General features: G+C 45.9%; 1 protein-coding gene and 1 pseudogene across 4 annotated transcripts; one reads left to right on the forward strand and one right to left on the reverse strand.

Moving 5' to 3' along the window:
* Nucleotides 1–719: 719 nt before the first annotated feature.
* Nucleotides 720–4580, reverse strand: LOC121680533 (annotated as a pseudogene).
* Nucleotides 4581–6555: 1975 nt separating this feature from the next.
* LOC121679784 (RING finger protein 122) lies at nucleotides 6556–14506 on the forward strand. 4 transcript variants are annotated; one of them, XM_042058815.1, is made up of 6 exons: nucleotides 6565–7553; nucleotides 8475–8660; nucleotides 10456–10498; nucleotides 10874–10915; nucleotides 12913–12998; nucleotides 13332–14506. In XM_042058815.1, exons 2-6 carry the CDS (start codon nucleotides 8482–8484, stop codon nucleotides 13444–13446), a joined length of 465 nt encoding a protein of 154 aa, XP_041914749.1. In that variant the 5' UTR covers nucleotides 6565–7553; nucleotides 8475–8481; the 3' UTR covers nucleotides 13447–14506. The 4 variants fall into 4 exon arrangements, with proteins under 4 accessions (XP_041914751.1, XP_041914750.1, XP_041914749.1 ...); XM_042058814.1 differs by having other exon boundaries at nucleotides 6568–7553; nucleotides 10456–10501; XM_042058817.1 differs by lacking the exons at nucleotides 12913–12998; nucleotides 13332–14506 and adding an exon at nucleotides 12611–12791 and having other exon boundaries at nucleotides 6556–7553.
* The last annotated feature ends 3044 nt before the right edge of the window (nucleotides 14507–17550 follow it).

Below are 17550 nucleotides of genomic sequence, written 5' to 3' on the forward strand. Positions count from 1 at the left end.
CTTAACTCCGCTGTTTTGTCCACGTACGCACGCAACGCCCTGACCGGACAGAGCGCATGCAGCCGCTCCTGCTCCGGGGAGGCGAAAGGCGGTGGGTTAAACGCAAATAGTTCAATCGGCCGACACGACAGTGACGGGTTGAAAACCTTCGGAATGAACGCTGGGTTGGGTTTTAATACAACCCTCGAGTCACCCGGGAAAAATTGCATACAGGCTGTATTCACAGATAGGGCATGAATATCACTTACGCGTTTAGCCGTAGCCAAAGCCACCAACAAAGCCGTAGCCAAAGCTACCAACAAAGCCGTCTTGAGTGAAAGCACTTTAAGATCCAACTGTTGTAATGGCTCGAAGGGAGGGCGAGACAGAACATCCAAAACCATCGGCAGATCCCATGAAGGGGCCAGTGGTTTAGAAACCGGGCGGAGGCGTCGAGCCCCTTTCATAAATTGACGTATGAGAGGAGGCTGGCCCGCTGTTTTGTCCCCAAAGCCTACATGGCAGGCCGAGATGGCAGCCAGGTAAACTTTGACAGTGGAGAAGGACTTGCAGAAACGTAAGGATAACGTCCACAGAGCACTGGAAGGCTATCGTCCCTGTTTTAATACACCAGTCATTAAATACACGCCATTTGCTATCATACAACGTCCTAGTTGATGACGCCCTAGCGCTCTGAATGGTCGCTATGACATTGCAGGGCAGTCCTGCAGCTGTCAGATTCAGCCTTTCACAGGCCAGACCCAGAGGGCCAGGCACTCTGGATGAGGGAAATATTTCCCCGTTCGCTTGGGACAGCAGGTCCCTGCGGGGGGGCAGCGGCCACGGTTGGGAGTGGAGTAACGGGATTATTTCTGCCAGCGCGGGGCTACGAGAATGAGTGAGAGGCTCTGTTCCCGCACCCTGGCGAGCGTTGGAGTGATCAGTTCCAACGGAGGGAAGGCATAGAGCAGGACGTGTGGCCACTGGTGTGCCAAAGCATCTATCCCTAACAGGCCTTTCTGATCGCGCAGGGAGAAAAACATCGGACATTGCGCATTCTCCTCTGAGGCGAATAAGTCCACTTTCGCTCGACCCGTTCGCAACCAGATTTGAGCCACCACATCGCTGTGGAGTTTCCAGTCTCGGGGGGTAGCGGGGGTTGCCCCTGGATAATAAATCTGCACCCAAATTCAATACACCGGGGACATGTGTGGCTTTCAACGACAGGAGCCGTGTGCTGCTCCATAAGATCAGTCTGTGTGCCAACGTGTGCATATGACGAGACCTCAGTCCCCCCTGCTTGTTGACATAAGCCACCACAGTGGTGTTGTCTGTTCTGACCAAGACATGATGCCCTCTCAGGATGGGCAGAAAATGTCTGAGTGCGAGCCAAACCGCCATCAGTTCTAGACGGTTTATGTGCAAAGATTGCATGTGTGAGTCCCACACCCCGTTTATCGACCTGCCCTCGTGAGTAGCTCCCCAGCCGCTCAGCGAGGCATCCGTCGTCACTACTTTCCTGTGTAGGACAGCACCCATCGTAGTTCCCTCTGTGAGGAAGAGTGGGCGTTTCCAGGGCCTTAGCGCAGCGCAGCAGGCTGCTGAGATTGCGACAGGGCGATGGCAGTGACGCGAGGGATTCAATCCCAGCGACGCCACCCATCGCTGAACAGCCCTCATGTATAAACGGCCGAGGGGAATGACCACCAAGGCTGACGCCATGAGGCCCAGGAGTCTGAGGCAGACCCTGAATTTCACAGTAGCCCCCCTGCGGAAAAGCGCGAGGCATGCGTGGAACGCTTTGACTCGTTCCGCTGACAGGCGCGCTCTGAATGAGACAGAGTTTAGAGACAGCCCTATGAAGGTGGTGATCTGACACGGGCGCAGCACGCTTTTCTCCCAGTTTATTCTGAAGCCTAGTAACAACAGGTGCTCCGTTAGGAGAGCCGTGTGCTGCTGCGCTTCCTGGTATGAGTGCGCGGCCACCAGCCAGTCGTCGATAAAAGTAGCCAGACGTAAACCTTTTTCCCGGAGCGGCGCGATAGCCTCTTCGGTGACCTTGACGAAGACTCTGGGGCTGAGCGCAAGGCCAAATGGGAGGGCAAGCCACTAGTAGGCCACACCTCGAAAGGCAAACCTGAGGAACTTTCTGTGGGGCGGATAGATCGGGACGTGTAGGAACGCATCGGTCAGATCCACTGAGGTGAACCAATCGCCCGGGCGCACGAAGCGCATTAATGCGTCGTTGGTTAGCATCCTGAACCTGTACTTTCTTAGGTATCTGTTCAGTGCACGCAGGTCCAATATCGGGCGCAAGCCCCCCCCTTTCTTTGGGACCAGAAAGTACCTCGAGTAAAAACCGTGACGGCTTTGCTCAAAGGGGACTACCCTGATCGCTTGTTTGTTTAACATGGAAATTATTTCCCCCTGTAGAACACGGGCAGATTCCCCTGTAGCGTGGGATTGTACAATCCCATTGAACGGGGGTGGGGGTGTAGCGAACTGTAGGCGGTAGCCTTTCGCCATAATCTTTATTATCCAGTCTGACTTCACGTGCATCCGCCAGTACTGGATGCGCTCGGTCAGTGGCGAAATGACGCCATCTAGTGGCGCTAACTGGCACGACCGAGCTGGCGTGGGCTGCAACGCTAGCGTGCTTATGTTGCCCATCGCCCCCGGTGGAGCTTTGGCTCCGCCTGGTTGCGTTATTAGGGAGTGATTGCACGCCATTGCCACTGAACATGGCTCGTGACTTTTTGTGAGAGCTTTTTTGTTCATTTGACAATTTTTTGCATTCTTTTGACGGATACGCCCTCGGCCCTCGGCCTGGCTGCGCACCGAAACATTTATTTTTGAAGGGGGGCACTGGTGTGTGCTTGTGAGACTCTGTTGGGGCTCGAACTGGCACTCCAGGTCTCTTCTCCGCTTCAGTGGGCTGTGAACTGCGAGCGCCTCTGTGGCCTCTGCACGCCTCTTGGGGGGCAGTGAACATGCCTCTTTGAACAGGCCCAGGAACGGGGCCGGTGTGAGTCGAGGAGGGGGGAGCGTCTGGCTGGACCCGCCCCCCCTCGCCTGCAAGGCGCGTACTAGGCGCGCTTCTTCTTCCTCGCTCCCTGCGCGGGTGGGGGGTTTTGCTGACCTCCCTGTGTCGCGTTAGGGTTAAAGGCCTTTTTAACCCAGGCACCGGGTTGGGGGGGGCTCGGGGGTCTTACCAAGGCTCTGAGTGGCAGTCTGGGTCGGGAGCTGACGTCTCGGTATCCGGTACTGCGGCGGGCGTGCTGCTGCCTCGGAGAACGTCTGTCTGGGTGCTTTGGGAGCGGGGGCTTGTGCCTTTCTGGGGAGGCACAGCTGCAGCGCTTCACCGTCCCGTTTCTTTTCCTCACACCGCTTTTGCATAGTGGCCACGGCTGGTCCAAAGAGGCCTTTGGGGTCCACGGGCACATCTAGCAGCTGGGTCTTCTCCTTGTGGGAGAGTCTGGAGAGGTTGAGCCAGCGAGCTCTCTCTTGAGAGACCATGAGGGCCATAGCCCGTCCCGCCGTTTGCACCGCACACCTGTGTAGCCGTAGGCAGAGGTCTGTGACCACACACATTTCGTCCCACACAGCTGGCTGGTTGGGGGCAGACGAGAAGTCTTCCTCCAGCTCGGCTTGGTAGGCCATGAGCAGAGATGAGGCGTTGAGAGCTCTCACCGCCGACGCCACTGCTTTGTAGCTTTTTTCAGTCACGGCGGACTGGAAATTGTCGGCTTTGGAGGGGAATGCGGGTCCCGAGGGGGTCATCGCAGACTTCTGGGTGGGGTGGAGATGGGAGGCCAGGAGCGGTTCGACAGGGGGCAGATGGGAGAATCCACTGCTTTCCATGTCTGGCCATTCCAGCGCCGCGAGCCCTTGAGCCGGGTTTTTCGCTGAGAATGGGCTGCTCCATGAGCGTGTGGCTTCCTTGAGGCACTCGGGGAAGACGGGCAGTAGTTGTCTGGTGGAGCTTTTAGCCTTCGGGAGCCTCTTTCCCTCGTAGCGAGAGGACACGGTCTCCTTCTGGGCCTCAGGCCAGGGAACGCCGAGCTTTGCAGCTGCTCTCTTGCAGACGTCGTGAAGGCCCACGCTTGCGGCTTCATCAGCCTCAGTGGCGGTGCTATCACTTCTCACGCCGCTCGGGATAGTAGGTCGACGGAGTCATCTTCTGAGATGAGTTCAGCTTCGCCAGTTGCACCTAGCATCCCCATTGGGCTGTCTTCGGTGTCGGATATAGGCGATAGAGCGTCGAGCTGGTCGCCCCAGCTAGCGCCCAGTTCTCCAGCGCCGGCCGGCTCCTGGGAAAGGGTTGCTGACTCAAGGGGAGGGAGGTCAACCGCTCCTAGCATGGGGTCGTCGTCGGTGAGACTAGCTAGGCGTGCTAGCCTACGTCGGCGAGACCGGAGGGAAAGTCGGGCGCAGTGTTCACACACTTCCGGGGATGTTAACGCGGTCTGGGCGTGTTGCAGCCCCAGATACACGGCACACACCTGGTGGGTGTCAGCGGCCGAAATCTTGTTCCCACACAAACACATCCTAGCCGGGGCTTCGCACTTCCTCGCGGGGAGGGGGGGCACTGGCGTCGACATGTTGTTTCGCTACTGTTTGAGGACAGGCTAGCGGTTGCTACTGTTTGGTGACAGACTAGCTTTGGAGCTACTGTATGGAGACAGACTAGCTTTGGGGTTTGGAGGCTACTGTTTGGAGACAGGCTAGCGGGCTACTGTTTGGAGACAGGCTAGCGTGCTACTGTTTGGCGACAGGCTAGCAAGGGAGAGGCTACTGTTTGGCGACAGGCTAGCCAAGTCCAAACCAGTGCTCTTCGAAGATGAAGCGGCGTTAAGGTAGCGTTCGGGGACCAAGTCGTTACCTCGCTCAATGAACAGTTAAGCCACCAAGCCACAGCACCTGTATACGAGAGAGCAAGCCTCTGGGGGCGAGAAGAGGTTTTAGACTGAAGCAATGACGTTGCGCCGTACAATATAAGGGAGGAGGAAGTACCTCCTCCACATCGCATACGTCAGTCGTCCAGCCAATGGTGGCTGGTGTAATGAAATAATGGCTTCTGGGGAACTCGCGAGGGGGCGTGTCCCATAGTGAGATACCGAATGAATGCTTGAAAGAGAACTCTGTGTGTACACGCAAGGTTTTTTCTTGCCGGAGTCGTTAAAGGTGTGAAAGCGGTAAGAGAAAATCCACCCGGCGGTGTCGTGTAAACGGCCTCAGAGACAGAGAGAGACAGTATCAGTGAAGGTGTGAACTTTATTTGTAAGTGTGTGCATATGTGTTTGTGTGGGTGTGGGTGGTTGTGAATGTGTTTGTGAGAGAGTCAATGTGCATAGATGTGTGGGTGTGTGGTTGTGAATGTGTTTGTGAGAGAGTCAATGTGCATAAATGTGTGTGTGTGAGAGAGAAAGAGATAGATAGAGAGAGAAAAGAGTGTCCAACGTTGAGGGTGGACAGTGAGCAACATGTAAAACTCATGAGGACAACATAACTAGTGTCAAGTGCCAAACTACCTCCGACTACAGGAGGTGCAGCATACACTGTAGCACTCTCTGCGGGCATATCTCCAGACCAGAGATTGGCTACTGCTAAATCCATCACTAGATGTCCTTGAGTGTGGATAGAAACAAGGAGAACATGATTATGCACCAGTCACACCAGATCCCATTGCACCAGACTACCGTCTGAAGTTTGTCAGCTGCAACTGTGCAGGTGTCTGTGACACTCTCAGGTGCTGCTGTAAAAAGCAAGGAGTTAAGTGTATTTCTGCTTGTTGGAACTGTCATGGTAACTCTTGCCAGAACATCAACCAGCCAGAAGATAATAGGAGTGAGGAAGCGCAGGAGAGTTGAGGGATGAGGTTTGTTAAATTTTAAACTGATTAAGAAAGTTTTGTTTTGTAATTGTTCAATAAAACCATTTGTTATGGTTTTTTTATGGACTTGGAGTAATTTTTACTCAAAACTAATGGCTGGGATAGATTTAGCACCCCTAAAAACCCCTAGTTAGACATCTCAAAAGTTAATATTGGTCAACAAAATGTTTTCATTATTTTCGCCCAGTCCCTCTGGGCACCCCAAACTTAATGGGCTCTCCAGGTGTTTCCCCGAGGATTTGGCCGTGGATAAATTGTGAGGTGTTACTAGACACCTATAGAAACACATAGTAAAAAAAAGCTATTGGTAAGACATTTTTTTGCAGATTGGCGGAAAAAAAGTCTAACTTTCCCTAACTATAATACTACAATTCCACAAGGAATATTTTTCCGTTTATTTCAGACATCAAATAGTTTTTCAATATAGACGCTAGGTGGGAGCATTGAGCTATCTAGATGTTTTAAGACTAAATTGATTAGCGCTGGCGTGTAGCCTGTGTGTGTGTGTTCGTTCGGAGAGGGGTGGGCACTCACTCAATTTTGACTGCTAGGCTATTAACGACCTGGCAGGCAGCCTATATAGTGTGACAAAATATTTCATGTGTTAATATTGCTAACCCAGGCCTACCACATATGGCTAGGTTGGGGAAATGCAGCACGTTATAGGCCTAAATCTTGGTCTGATTCTCTCATCACATCAGCAGTTCCTCGTAGGCCTACCGGATATGTAGCCTAGTTGTTGACATCATCCCCACTTAACAAAAGGCCTAAGATAAGTAGCCCATTGTTTTTTATCATTGCCTATATGTTAGGCTACTCTGGTGGACCTATTGAGTTTAATATGAAAATAGTCAAATGCCTAGGCTAGGCTAGGCCCACATTAAGCTACTTGAAGTTACAGCCTAGCCAATCTGAGTGTGGCACAAGCCTATTTGTCTAAATAAGGCAGACATGCGAAAGGATTGCTTCGTTTGGGTGTGGCTGCGTCTACATTTCCTGAGAACAAACAATTTAGGCTAGGCTACTACAAAATTAACTTGTCGGAAGGAAGATGCTTTCCTGAGAACTTTTTGAAACTATCTTAAAAAGTTTTAGCTAATCTTGTCATCTTTTTCAGTGCCTATAAGGGCCTATCCAAGCAAATAACAGCATTAAGCCTACAATGCTACGTGGTAATATAATAGATTTTAGATTAGGGTCTATCCAACTATTAGGCTATAATTTTCTGTCTTAAACTGTTTTAGGTTTAATGCTTATAGGCTACTTCAAAACCAAGTCTAAGGTTTGTTAGTTAAATCACTCATTAGACGAGCCTACAGCCCGCATCAGGAAAGGCTGATTCTTGCTTGAATTATTGCCGCCCCTAGACCTGCCTCACACAACATCTGCCACATGCGCTCTTCGGCGCATGCACGCGCTTTGGGCTTCAGGACCATGTGGAGGACCGTCCCTCATCCATAAGGGAAAGGAGGGAGTCGGGATGTGCTGTCATGTTCCTTAAATAACCGATCGTCAAAAACTTCTGCGTCTGCGGAGTTTAGATTGTCCCGTGTGTGGATGTGTTAGACTAGATTAAACTGATAGAAATCTGCCATTTTTCTAGAAGGACGCTTTGTTTAAAATTCTTCGCCTCAGATGAGATAGAAACGTTCTTCAATCAATTCTGCCTGACTCAGAGATGGTAAGCCCACCTCGTCATATATTCCCAGCTGATCTTATTGATCGTATTTTGGACAGAAGTTGTCTTTTGTAGCCTAAACACTGGTGGCCAAATAGCTAAATATAAGTTCGAGAATTTCAGAATTACAGTATGGTAGCCTAGATATATTGTTTGGAGCTTCAAAAAGCGCTGTAAAAATCCCTCTGAAATTATTCATAGCCTACCTACTTGTAAGCTAGCCTAACATAATGCCTTGTTCAAATAGCTGAAATAAAAAGGCTCAATTTGATGCAATCTGATTGTTTGATTGTTCTGAAAGGGAGATGAGGATTTACACAAGAACAATAATGTGATGAAATTAGTCTTATGCAATGAAAGTAGCTCAATTACGTTTTAAACATGTAGGCCTTACTATTTGATAATTCTTCAGAGTTTAACTTTGTCCGAGTATATTAATAAGAATTTCTTAATAAGCTAAGGAGTATGTTTTCTTAAAAATTGTGTAGAGAATCTGCTTCAAAGCTGTGATAAATGTTATCATAGATGACAGACTACCTGTCCTGTATGTGTGTTCAGAGCTCGTACTCTTCTTTAACATTATCTTTGTACAAAGCTGAATAACAGGATATTAGATGTCCAAACTTACATAATTCAGTCTGCTCCTGTGAATTGTTTGGATAGTCTAACTGAACTGAATGATTAATGGAAGTAGTACTGAAGTAGTTTTTCTTGTGATAGCCATTTAAAAGGATCTCATGCCATAACTCAAAGCTACAGCCCAGCCACCTCACAGCTGCCTTTTGGGTGACATACATTTCTGTCTTAAAAAATAAAATAAAAACTAGTCCTTTTTTGGACCCATTGTTATATACTAAACTGAGTGACCCCATCAACTCCATCAGACCTTGAGTATTGAGTTTGGTATCCTCTCACGGTCCTCAGGGAACCCATGCCTGGCCTTGAGGCTGGTGCTAAGGAGTCCGTGCCTGGCATTGAGACGGGAGCCAAACTGGGCGCCATGAACCCTGGCGTGGAGGAGCCACATGCCTCTCTCATCTCCATGGTGATCATGGGCACGGTGATGCTCCTCTTCCTCCTCAGCGTTACCTGCTGCTGTTTCTACATGAGGTAGTAAAAGCTCCTATTAACTGCTCCTATAGGCTAAAACTCCTGTAGGCCAACTGCTGCTGTTTACACATGAGCTAAAGCTCCTATAGGCCAACTGCTGCTGTTTCCACATGAGCTAAAACTCCTATAGGCCAATTGCTGCTGTTTCTACATGGGGTAGTAAACCTACTATAGGCCAACTGCTGCTCTTCCTATGAGCTAAAGCTCCTATAGGCCAGTGTCCTCCAATATCATTTAAAACCTAGAGGAACAGGGGTGGGAGGGTAGTACTGAATTAACTCATCATGCTTGGTATGTGTGCTGACTGAACACTCTCTTTGTCAAGGACCAATAGTCAGGTGTTCAATTTGATCCTTCACTAATCAAAAAATGAAACATTTCATTATTTTATTAGGTTGGTTCCCTTTTTTTCTTTTGTAACTGTGGGTAAATGTTAACCCTGAATTTTAATTGAATGGATTCGTTTCCAAATCAGCTGAGCAATTTCATCCACCATGACGGATTATCACCTGATGGCATTCTTCAGCTGTCTCTGTATCACCTGTCACAGGTGATAACCAACTACCACTGCCTTTCAGTCACAGCATTACTGAAATGAACACAAGCTGCGTAACGTCAGAGTGCTTCCTGATGGACACAGACCTTTCCAGATATGTAAATGAGGCTTACATTTTGAATTAGTTTGCATTTCCAGGGTGATGTGTTGGTAGCTGATATCCAGTGAAACACGAGACTGATAATTACTTTTAAAAGCAGTCAGTGGACGGGTCATCAACTGAAGAAAATCAGCCAGCCATCAGTGAGGTTGCTTAGAGACCACGTGGGGCTTTCTGGCACGAGTGTCCGGTGTGTACGGAGCATTTCCTCTGTCCTGAAGTGCTTCCTTAGTCAAACAATTCAAAACGAGATCATTATCCACCAGCTTTTTGTGCCTGCTGCTATTTTGGTGCTGTCGTCGTAGGCTCATGCCTCTTCCAAAGATAGTTTGTGTTCTGTGTCATTTCTTTGTGACCTGTAGGCACAAGCCTACGGTGTGAACTAGTATCATTTTATTTAATGTGTTAATCAGTTTTGTCTCTTTTTTTATTTTTTATAAATGATCACCAGGTAAATCAAAGATATAATCTATTTTTGGCCAAATATAAATTTCTGTCATTTGTTAGCTCCTCTAGTAGTCTGTGTGTGTGTGTGTGTGTGTGTGTGTGTGTGTGTTTGTGAAATCCTCATCTCTACTCAGCATGGGGATGTCAGGATTTTAGATTTGTTGAAAAAGAGGATGGCAAACACAATTTGCTGTTTTATTTTTTTTTTTATTCACTATAGTGCCATTTCTGTTTGAATTCCCAATCTAGTAAACCCAGAGATGTGAGAATTCCTCTTGCTGATCTGTAAACAGAAACCACACTTTCCTGACGTATACTAAAAATGTGAAACAATCCCATACAAATGTGTAATAATCCCATACAAATGTGTTATAATCCTATACAAATGTGTAATAATCCCATACAAAATTAATGTGTAAATCACAGCAGTAACGGACATGTAAACTGCTTCAATTGCCGTGATGGGCCTTATTAACCTAAGGGGAAGTGTACAATGCTGTGTTATATTTATGGTCCCTATTGTTTTGATGGTATCACAAACCCAGCCAGACAGACAGCATAGAGGCGAAGTTGAGTTAACTCCTCATTGTGGTGGCACTTCACTTCACTTGTTTTGCCTTGTCTCAGTAACAGCCTGTTAATGGCTTTTCACTTCATCATACAACTAAAAAATGTATCTGTTGCTCTTTCAGCAAACTGAGACATCGGGCCCAAGCTCAAAGCATCGGATACAAGGCGGTGAGATTGTTCTTCTCCCTTTTATTGTCCAATAGGCACAATGTATTATTGTATTGGAATAATATACAGCAACATTATATAAAGCACTGGTACTACTTTACATATAGAGCATTGTTTAATTCACAATTGCACGAGGACGACAACTTCACAGTGTCATAATTGAGCAGTGGACTTTGAATGTACAGCCCTCTAGTGATCATTTGACAAAATGCAGCTTGATATGATTTTATATTTATGCACACATAATCCATGAAAGTGTAATGTTATTAGTGTGTGTGTGTGGGGGGGGGGGGGGGGGGGGTCATGGTTTTTGTGACAAATATATTTTATTGCATATGTTGTTTTAAATATCTAACCTTGTATATTGTGCAGGTTGTGTTTGAAGATGAGTCCGCTGAATTAAATTTGCACGAGGTATGTTCTTCTTAAGCTGTGTCATTCACAAAAAAATGTTTGTTTTTAGAATTAAATAAACAACTGCATTTAAGACCTTCATTTATGAGATTGTTGCACTTCTGAAACAATTTGGTTAGAGTTTAATGAACCAATTTAAGTTTTATTTCACTGTTAGTTTCGCCCCTGGTTGATGTAGTAAGTCAATGAACCTTTCCCAGACCCACTCTCAATTACAAGTGAGAAGGGTCTGGTGTCAACCAAGCTAACTGGAGAAGGGAAGGAGGTGAAAAATGCTGGCTACATGTGTTCCTCTTTTCCCACTTGTTCCTGTCAATCATGACGTATAATATCCATAGGAAGAGAAGGAACAATGTCCTGTTGTTTTATATGGGGGGTTAAGAATCATGAAGAGATCCGCTGCATACTGACATAACTGGACCACCCTGTCCTGTTTTTGTTTTCACAGCACAAATTTACATGATATTCAAATAGCTATAGGTCGGTCAATGAGGAGACCCAAGGTCTAACTAGGACCAAGAAGCAGGACCGGAGCACACAAAGCTTTTTAGTGTTTTTTTATTGGTGCAAACCGACTAATGTTTTGACGCCCATGCGTCTTCTTCAGAGTCAAATTTGACTCTGAAGAAGACGCATGGGCGTTGCATGAAGACGCATGGACGTACATATAAGTATAAGTATATATCCAGGGATGGATTACTGCACGGGCCTACCGGGCCCAGGCCCAGGGGCCCAAGAGGTCAGGGGGCCCTGAAGCCCAAGCCTTTGCATGGAATCATTGCCTCAGTATCAACAAATCAGGATGTAGGCTATGAATCTGATTGAATTTAGTATTGGCCATCCCCAAAATGCACCAAAATACAGGAAATCACATCAAACAAATTAAAACATTTCTGGGGGAGGACCCCCCCCCCCACACACACACACATATACGACAATTAGTGGGTGGCCCTTAATACATCTGGGCCCAGGGGCCTGAAAGTTCATAATCCGCCCATGTATATATACTCTTTTGATCCCGTGAGGGAAATTTGGTCTCTGCATTTATCCCAATCCCAAACACTCAGCACACAGTGAGGTGAAGCACACACTAATCCCGGCGCAGTGAGCTGCCTGCAACAACAGCGGCGCTCGGGGAGCAGTGAGGGGTTAGGTGCCTTGCTCAAGGGCACTTCAGCCTACTGGTCGGGGTTCGAACCGGCAATCCCTCCGGTTACAAGTCCGAAGCGCTAACCGGTAGGCCACGGCTGCCCATAACGCCCATAACGGCGAAACGTTAGCCGGTTTGCACCAATAAAAAAACACACTAAAAAGCATTGTGTGCTCCAGTCCTGCTCCTTGGTCCTAGTTAGACCTTGGGTCTCCTCATTGACTTCTGCGTCCTCTTCCGTGAGCACCAACCAGCTCCCTATTCATTAGCCTCCCTTCTAAATCACTTCAAAGACTACAATATATTCAGAACTCTGCAGCCAGACTACTGACTCATACCAAGAGATCTGCTCACATCACCCCTATTCTTTCTCAGCTTCACTGGTTGCCAGTTCTGTCCCGAATCAAATTCAAAATTCTACTTCTCACTTTCAAAGCCCTCCATGAGCTTGCTCCTCCTTACCTCTGTGACCTTCTGATCTCTTACACTCCTTCTCGCTTCCTCAGATCCTCTAACCAGAATCTCCTCTCTGTCCCCCGCACCAGACTCTCCACCCTGAGTGGCAGGTCTTTCAGCGCCATGGCCCCTAAGCTCTGGAATTCCCTCCCTCACTCCCTCCGTGACTGTCCCTCCTTTCCTTTCTTCAAAACTCATCTCAAGATTTTTCTGTTTCATTTTTTTTTTCTTTGTTTATTTGTTTATTTGTTTTTGTGTTGTCTTGCTCTGTGTGTGCTCTGTTTGTGCTGACTTTGTAAAGTGACCTTGAGTCTGAGAAAGGCGCTATAATAAAACATATTATTATTATTATTATTATTATTATTATTATTTACTGTGCTTTTTTTCTCAGAAGGAAATGTGTGTGGTGTGTTTGGAGGATTTCAGGATAAAAGACGAGCTTGGTGTGTTGCCATGTCAACACACATTTCACAAAAGGTGAGTGCTGTGAAGTGGATGTTCAGTGAAGGTTTTGAGACCCTGTTGATACCACTGATGTATATCTTATTGCACATATTGTAACTATGAATACCGCTAAGTATCACTTTTAAAAACAGACTGCTATACTGAGTTATTTCCAAGTCAAATGTAAGTGTAAAGCTCTCATAGTTTAGGCCAATACATTTTTACACAGACAAAAAGTAACGGGGGTCACTTGCCATCTTCCCTGTAGTATCTGTTTAGCCTGTAGCTTCTCTGGGTTGCATGGGTTTGATACAGTTACAGTTATGTGTGACTTATCTTAACCATGTGTGTGTGTGTGTCCTGCAGGTGTCTAGGGAAATGGCTCCAGGTGAGGGGTGTGTGCCCTATGTGTAATTACCTCATCAACAGCCCCTTAGAGCAACGGCACAGTCTGACGACTCTGCTGGATGAAATGGTATAGCAGCCAGACTCAGGATCCATCACATATGAAACGACAGTGTGGAACTTAGATGGTAAATGGAAGTCCGGAGCCTAAATCACTATATTTGAGTCACATATGGACTACAGTAATCAATGGTATGCTTCAGGATCTACTGTTTGAAGTATATCAAACAGCCACCCACCAACCAACCACACTCTCCAGGGACGTCAGCCAGCTGGTATAGCATACCTGCCAGTTATACTCCACTATACCACATTCAGTGGTATAGCAGGCATAAGCATGTACTTGTAACAGTGAACATCCACTGCTCAATTAACTGTTATAGCGGACACACAACAGCCGCTATCCTCAGGATCTACGGCTATATACATAAAGCAGACAGCTGTATCTATAAGTAGCTCTTCGATATCCACAGCTGGAGGGGATAGCAGAAAGCTACCATCTTAAACCATGCTTCTTACTCAAGCTGTCGACTACACTCCTCTGGAATCCTGCAGAACCAATGGACTAATATCAGTGACATTCCCAAGGATTCAACATTGTGGACAAATGTAAATAGTTGCAATGCTGCTTGGGGGAGTTCAGATTAAAACACTGTTGCCACTTTTTTACACTCTCCACAAGTTTTAGGCTTTGGCTTGCCTTTTTAGCATTTGAACTTGAAACTCAAGTCAAATGGTTGTTTGTAGACATTATGGGCAACAACACAAGATACTTCAGTCACTTAAAAGACTCTTGGTCAATTAGCAGTAATGGCTTTCCCAAATGATAGACCAATACAAAAAAAACAAGCAAACAAATATAATCCTAAAGACCATTAAGTGCTTATAAGTACCATGCACAGCCTCTAGCCCCGTCTGCAGAGACATGGAAGGGCCTCCTGTGTTTTACATTAAACACCATCATTAGAAAAGAACTGAGATCTGGTTTCTTAACATTAAGCAGATCTGCTGTTCCTCAGTGGGGAGAAAGTAGTTTTAAATTCTTGCCGGTACTATTACCACAACCCCCATGGCTTCATTTGAAAAGCTTTTTTCCAAAACATTATATCCTCCATTTTAATAAATCACTATTTTTATTTTGTTTTCCAAGTGATTTCAGTGGAACAGTAATTGGGTTATTGTTATTTGATTTATCTTTACTCAATCAAACAACACAACTGCACTCATATTACCTGAAATACACAATTAAATAACATGACTTATCAATGTTTTCAAAAATAGATTTATAGCGTTTGGGAGTTCTTCATTTCTTATTATTTGTAGAGCATTCATCAAGACCTATTATCTGTCTCACCCTTTCACTTTCTCTTATTCCTTCCCTGCCCTCTAGCTCTCCCAACCTAACATGAGCTGTTCTCATGTCTTCCTTCTTTATTCAGAGCGGCCAACTCTCACGCATTGGATTGGCGGAGGAGCGCGTGGAGCCAATCAAATGAATCAATCTCATGGTCAATGCGTTAGAGTTGGCAGCTCTGTTTATTTCTTTGTCTCTTAAACTGTTGTCGTGTCTTCCTTGTTTATTTGTTTGTCTCTTAATCTGTTCTCATGTCTTCCTTGTTTATTTGTTTGTCTCTTAAACTGTTCTCATGTCTGACTTGTTTATTCTAATGATATCAGTCGCTGGGCAAAGTAAAGTCTAACTTAAGCTTGCTTAATAACTACACAAAATCTATTTGCAAATTTAATTCCATGAGAAGGATCCTAAGCACAAGCATCGGTGGATCAGCTAAAAGCTGTCTCATGCCACATGATGCCATTAGCTCATGCACGAGAACTCCTAGAAGGACTTTGCACTTAGCCCAGCATTTCAATTAGGGCCCTAAATAACTAATCTAATGTGTTGGTATATCATCAAATGACATGTGACATGCCAGACAGAAGACAGAAGACAGACAGCATGTGTTGACACAAGATCAAAAAAAAAAAAACAAAGTGCACCAAGACAGCAAGGCGGTCATCTGTGGCGCCATCAACAATGCCTGTTTCCTGTATATGCTCAGATAACCGTTCAGGATTCTGTGGGCAGCCAGGGTGCGTTGCAGGGGTGTAGAAATGTACAGATCAAGATTCATATTCAATTTGGGCTCTAAAGCACCTTCAGGCACATTCCTACATTATGGTTCTATATAAATACCACTGAATTGAGCTGAATGACTGAGAGAGAGAGAGAGAGAGAGACAGCCAGACAGAAAGAGAGAGATCGTTTCCAGGTCAAGAAAAGAGGTCAGCTATGGCTCCTCCCATTCAGTGCCATAGAGTGAGAGAGTGATACACAGAAGCCAGGCCTTGCTCTGCACCTCTCACACTCTTACAACAAATGTGTTAGAAACAACACAAACTGTGTTGTCCCTATCTGGACAAAGAGATATGTTAAAAACAAACAACAACACAAGTTGTGTTATTTTCAACATATTTGTTGTAAAAGTGTACACAGTATAACAAAAGCAAAGTGTTAGAGACAACACGGTTACACTTTACTTGACAGTGTCAACATAAGAGTGACATGACACATTTATGACATAATGCTTCTGTTATTAAGTGACATTATTACATTATTAAGTTTTTGTCATAACAAGTTAAGGATAGGATTAGGGTTAGGTTTCATGTGTCATGACAGTGCCATGTGTTCACAACAGTGTCATGTCACTCTTATGTCGATACTGTCAAGTAAAGTGTTACTGAATTAAAATGTGTTAAAAACAACTGTATTTGCATTATTTTCCACACATTCGTTTTAAGAGTGTACGCCTGTCCTGGACCGCCCAGCACTCGGGCACACGTCCCGGTCAGCCACACTGCACTTGGGCATCTGTCCCGATGAGTCGCACTGGACACCCCAGCCAAAACAGATGTGCAGCAGGTGTAAGTGTTATACCAGAGATGTAAAAGTCCGGCTTCAGTAAGTAACAGTCCTGCCATGTATTGGTTCCACCTGTGCGCTTAACACATGATTTCACTAATTAGCTGATCTACCTGGCTTAAGAGTAAAATCGGCTGATTAAGTGTGGCTGGAACAAAAATGTGGCAGGACTTTTACTTTCTGAAGCTGGACTTTTACACCTCTGTGTGATACTCACCGATAAGGCTTGCTCTTCAAATACTCCTTTAAAGGAACACGCCAACTTTTTGGGAAATTAGCTTATTTTCTGTCTATCCCAGAGTTAAATAAGGAGATACATACCCTTCTCTGTGTGCAATAACCCAGTCTGATACTGTTAGCCTAGCTTAGCATAATTCACTGGAAAACAGAACAGATCAGTAAATAAATTATGTAATAATGCTTTTCATTTTTCATTCTTCCCTTTTTTGTGCTGAGGATGTACTCTCTTGTGGTTTCAGTAGAATGTTCTGTCTGCCTGGTGCTTTTGTGTATGCGAAACTCGCATATAAACTCACATATAAAATGTTTACCAAAGAGAAACAAAGTATTCAGGTAGACAGGCAGCAGCTCTGGGAATATATTTAGCCTTGGCTGCTTCTCTCACACAAGAGTGGCAGATATGTTGTGTACTTGGCAGTGTTGTTGTCAAGTGCCCACAACACATGACTCAAAGAAACCCACAGGCCAGATTGATTGTTTTGTCATGTGAAGAGGACTTTTTGTGATTTCTCCTCCCTAATTGCTATGCAGTTCACTGTGTGGTTCTCTCCCGGGCAGCAGAGCAGGCGCCCAGCCTGGCCTGAGAATAGGGGAGGGCCACCACTGTGGGCTCACGCTACACTCTGATTGAGTGTTAGTATTGACTCTGAGGATACTCCGGTCGAGTATTAGAATTCAAACCTAGAACACTCCGATGGATGTTTGTATTCACTCTGATCTACTTACTCTGAGGATACTCCAGTCGAGTATTAGTATTCAAACCCAGAACACTCCGATCGGGTGTTTGTATTCACTCTGATTTAGTGTTAGTATTCACTCTGATCTAGTGTTAGTATTCACTCTGAGGATACTCCAATCGAGTATTAGTATTCAAACCCAGAACACTCCGATGGATGTTTGTATTCACTCTGATCTAGTATTAGTACTCACTCTGAGGATACTCCAATCGAGTATTAGTATTCAAACCCCAGAACACTCCGATCGGGTGTTTGTATTCACTCTGACTTAGTGTTAGTATTC

This window comes from Alosa sapidissima, chromosome 13 (assembly GCF_018492685.1).
Source record: "Alosa sapidissima isolate fAloSap1 chromosome 13, fAloSap1.pri, whole genome shotgun sequence".
In the NCBI taxonomy this organism is placed as follows: domain Eukaryota; kingdom Metazoa; phylum Chordata; class Actinopteri; order Clupeiformes; family Clupeidae; genus Alosa; species Alosa sapidissima.

Coding starts and splice junctions, on each gene's coding strand:
- LOC121679784 (XM_042058814.1), top strand. CDS start 8,482: ATGCCTGGCCTTGAGGCTGGTGCTAAGGAGTCCGTGCCTGGCATTGAG. Junction 8,661..10,455: donor TGCTGCTGTTTCTACATGAG/GTAGTAAAAGCT, acceptor TTGCTCTTTCAG/CAAACTGAGACATCGGGCCC. Junction 12,999..13,331: donor CAACACACATTTCACAAAAG/GTGAGTGCTGTG, acceptor TGTGTCCTGCAG/GTGTCTAGGGAAATGGCTCC.